Genomic DNA, 2,500 nt, shown 5'->3' with positions numbered 1-2,500 from the left:
AACAAGCAGAAAATCAACACTGACCTCCTAATGGCCTGCTACAGCTACAAAAAAAACACACTAGAGACACTCACCGCTTTTCTGACCATGTCTCCGACTATCAGACCAGTGAAGGCATCCCACTCCTGCAGAGTAACAGTCTGTTACTGTTAGATTATCTTTGTCAATGCAAACATCATCACCATCAACACCATCATCATCATCACCACCATCATCATCACCACCACCACCACCATCACCACCAACACCAGCATCATCCCCAACACCACCACCATCACCACCATCATCCTCATCATCAACACCCGGCCCCACCCTCGTAATCATCATGGTCATCATTTCATCACCACCACCATAATACTCATAGAACATCTGCCCCCACCCCCCTGACCTAACTCACATTCTCCTGGAACAGGTCTTGGTACATCCCTTTCACAAAGTGCAGGGCAAACATCAGCTGGTCAGCCTACAAACAGAAGAACACACACCAAGGTCATACAATGTAATCCACTATCACATGATGAAGAGGCTGCCAGGGGTTAAAGATGGACAGAGAGCAAAGATGGGGAGTAAGCCTGTAACATTTAATAATCTGTTATTAAGATATGAGATGGAGCATTACACACAGGAAAAGGGTCACTATATAATCATACACAGCTTCACTACACTAATGTGATTTTATCAGTAGTATTACCGAAGAAACACTCACAGAGAATGAACAGAGTTGTCAAAATAGTTTTGCATTTAAGAAGGAAGAGAGACCATTGCTGGGCAGAACAAATAGGGGAAAAAAAGATACTGTAGAGGTGTGTGTGTGTGTGTGTGTGTGTGTGTGTGTGTGTGTGTGTGTGTGTGTGTGTGTGTGTGTGTTTCCGAATCCCAGACAGGACAGCAGGTGAGCTGGGTTCAGCCAAGCTCAGCCTCTGGAATGCCAAACACAGCAGAAATTCTTTGGGAGCACTTCCCTTTTGCGGCAGCAAGAGACATGACCCCCCACATTTATCTGGATGTGTGTGTGTGTGTGTGTGTGTGTGTGTGTGTGTGTGTGTGTGTTAGTGTCTGGCTGAGGTGGAAACAAGCAGAATTTAAATTTTGAGCACGGCAGACACGGCAGTGTGTGTGTGTGTGTGTGTGTGTGTGTGTGTGTGTGTGTGAGGAAGTGAGCAGGCTGAGGTGCTGGGGGGAGATAAGGCAGCCGGCCGCTAATCAAGATCCTTATCCTACCGCCTGCAGCCAAGCTGGGTGGGCGAGGGCTAGAGGATAGCATCTCTCTCTCTCCCTCCCTCCCGCCCTCCCTCCCTCTCCCTCTCTCACACACACACACACACACACACACACACACACACACACACACACACACACACACACACACACACACACACACACACACACACTTGCATTTCATGGCACAGAACATTCAATGTACTGTGCCACAATGTACTGTGTCATGAAATGCAATTCTCGCTTTCATAAATTGGGATACACACATCCTATATATACACACATTCACATACAGGTACCCCTTCTCAAGAGCCATTTCATGCACATATACATGTGCGGGCACACACACACGACACACTACACACTCTAAATCTTGGGGTGATGAATGCACAAGCACAGCCATTTGGGGCTCCAAAGGCTCCATCTATTTTTCATGAGCACAAAGCCCTCCTGCACTCTACCATCATGAACATAAAACACAGCCAACACACACACACACACACACACACACACACACAATCTACTCTCTACTCTTTAACAATAGCAGGAGATGTGCACTGCCAACTGACAGCCCTGCCAGTGTCTAGTAGAGACTCATTGGGACACAGAGAAAATGAGATTAGAGCTGTCCACTCCAGCACAAGTGCACCAGGGGACCAGAGGACACATACAGAGAGAGAGAGAGAGAGAGTTATTCTACTGTGTTATCTGTAACACTTTGGCTTTGGCAACACTGTATCATGTGTCATGCTAATAAAGCTCCTTTGAATTTGAATTTGAAAGAGAGAGAGAGAGAGAGAGAGAGAGAGGGAGGAGGTGGAGAGAGAGAGGGGGGGCAGAGAGAGAGAGAGACAGAGATGGCCAAAATGATCCAGGACAGTGTATCCTAATCAGACCTCAGGTGTCACGTGACACCGTGGAAGCTGTCAGTCATGACTTTCTTTCAGGACAAATAAAACATACACATACACACACCCGCACCCGCACACACACACACACACACACACACACACAGATATATGGACAACCAGACACATGCACACATAGTTATGAATAAGACATGTGCATTGTGCACACATGCACACACAGACATCATACCCCTAGCCTCATTAGCATCATAGCCATCACAGTACAGACTGTTTCATTCTCTCATACTTGTACATAACACTTGTTCTGAGACTGGTTATGATGAAATTATTGTAGTTAGCTAAATCCTCACACACATTCATATTCTACACATGTCCACACCCGCTGTATCACCTTCACACACACACACACACAC

The 2,500-nt window shown here is 46.5% G+C and overlaps 1 protein-coding gene across 1 annotated transcript in view; it reads right to left on the bottom strand.

Moving 5' to 3' along the window:
- Positions 1 to 2,500, bottom strand: part of dync2h1 (dynein cytoplasmic 2 heavy chain 1) — a 190,928-nt gene that overhangs the window by 87,785 nt on the left and 100,643 nt on the right. The window contains exons 72-73 of the mRNA XM_076282346.1: positions 398 to 463; positions 75 to 125 (exon numbers count right to left, since the gene is read on the bottom strand). Coding sequence (XP_076138461.1) covers positions 75 to 125; positions 398 to 463 — 117 coding nt within the window. The remainder of the gene's footprint in view (positions 1 to 74; positions 126 to 397; positions 464 to 2,500) is intronic.

Source organism: Alosa pseudoharengus, unplaced genomic scaffold (assembly GCF_046254945.1).
Source record: "Alosa pseudoharengus isolate Yale_2024_CS ecotype anadromous, Long Island Sound unplaced genomic scaffold, YU_APseudo_1.1 YU_APseudo_1.1_scf_13, whole genome shotgun sequence".
Taxonomy (NCBI): domain Eukaryota; kingdom Metazoa; phylum Chordata; class Actinopteri; order Clupeiformes; family Clupeidae; genus Alosa; species Alosa pseudoharengus.
This window is presented reverse-complemented; position numbering and strand designations above follow the sequence as displayed.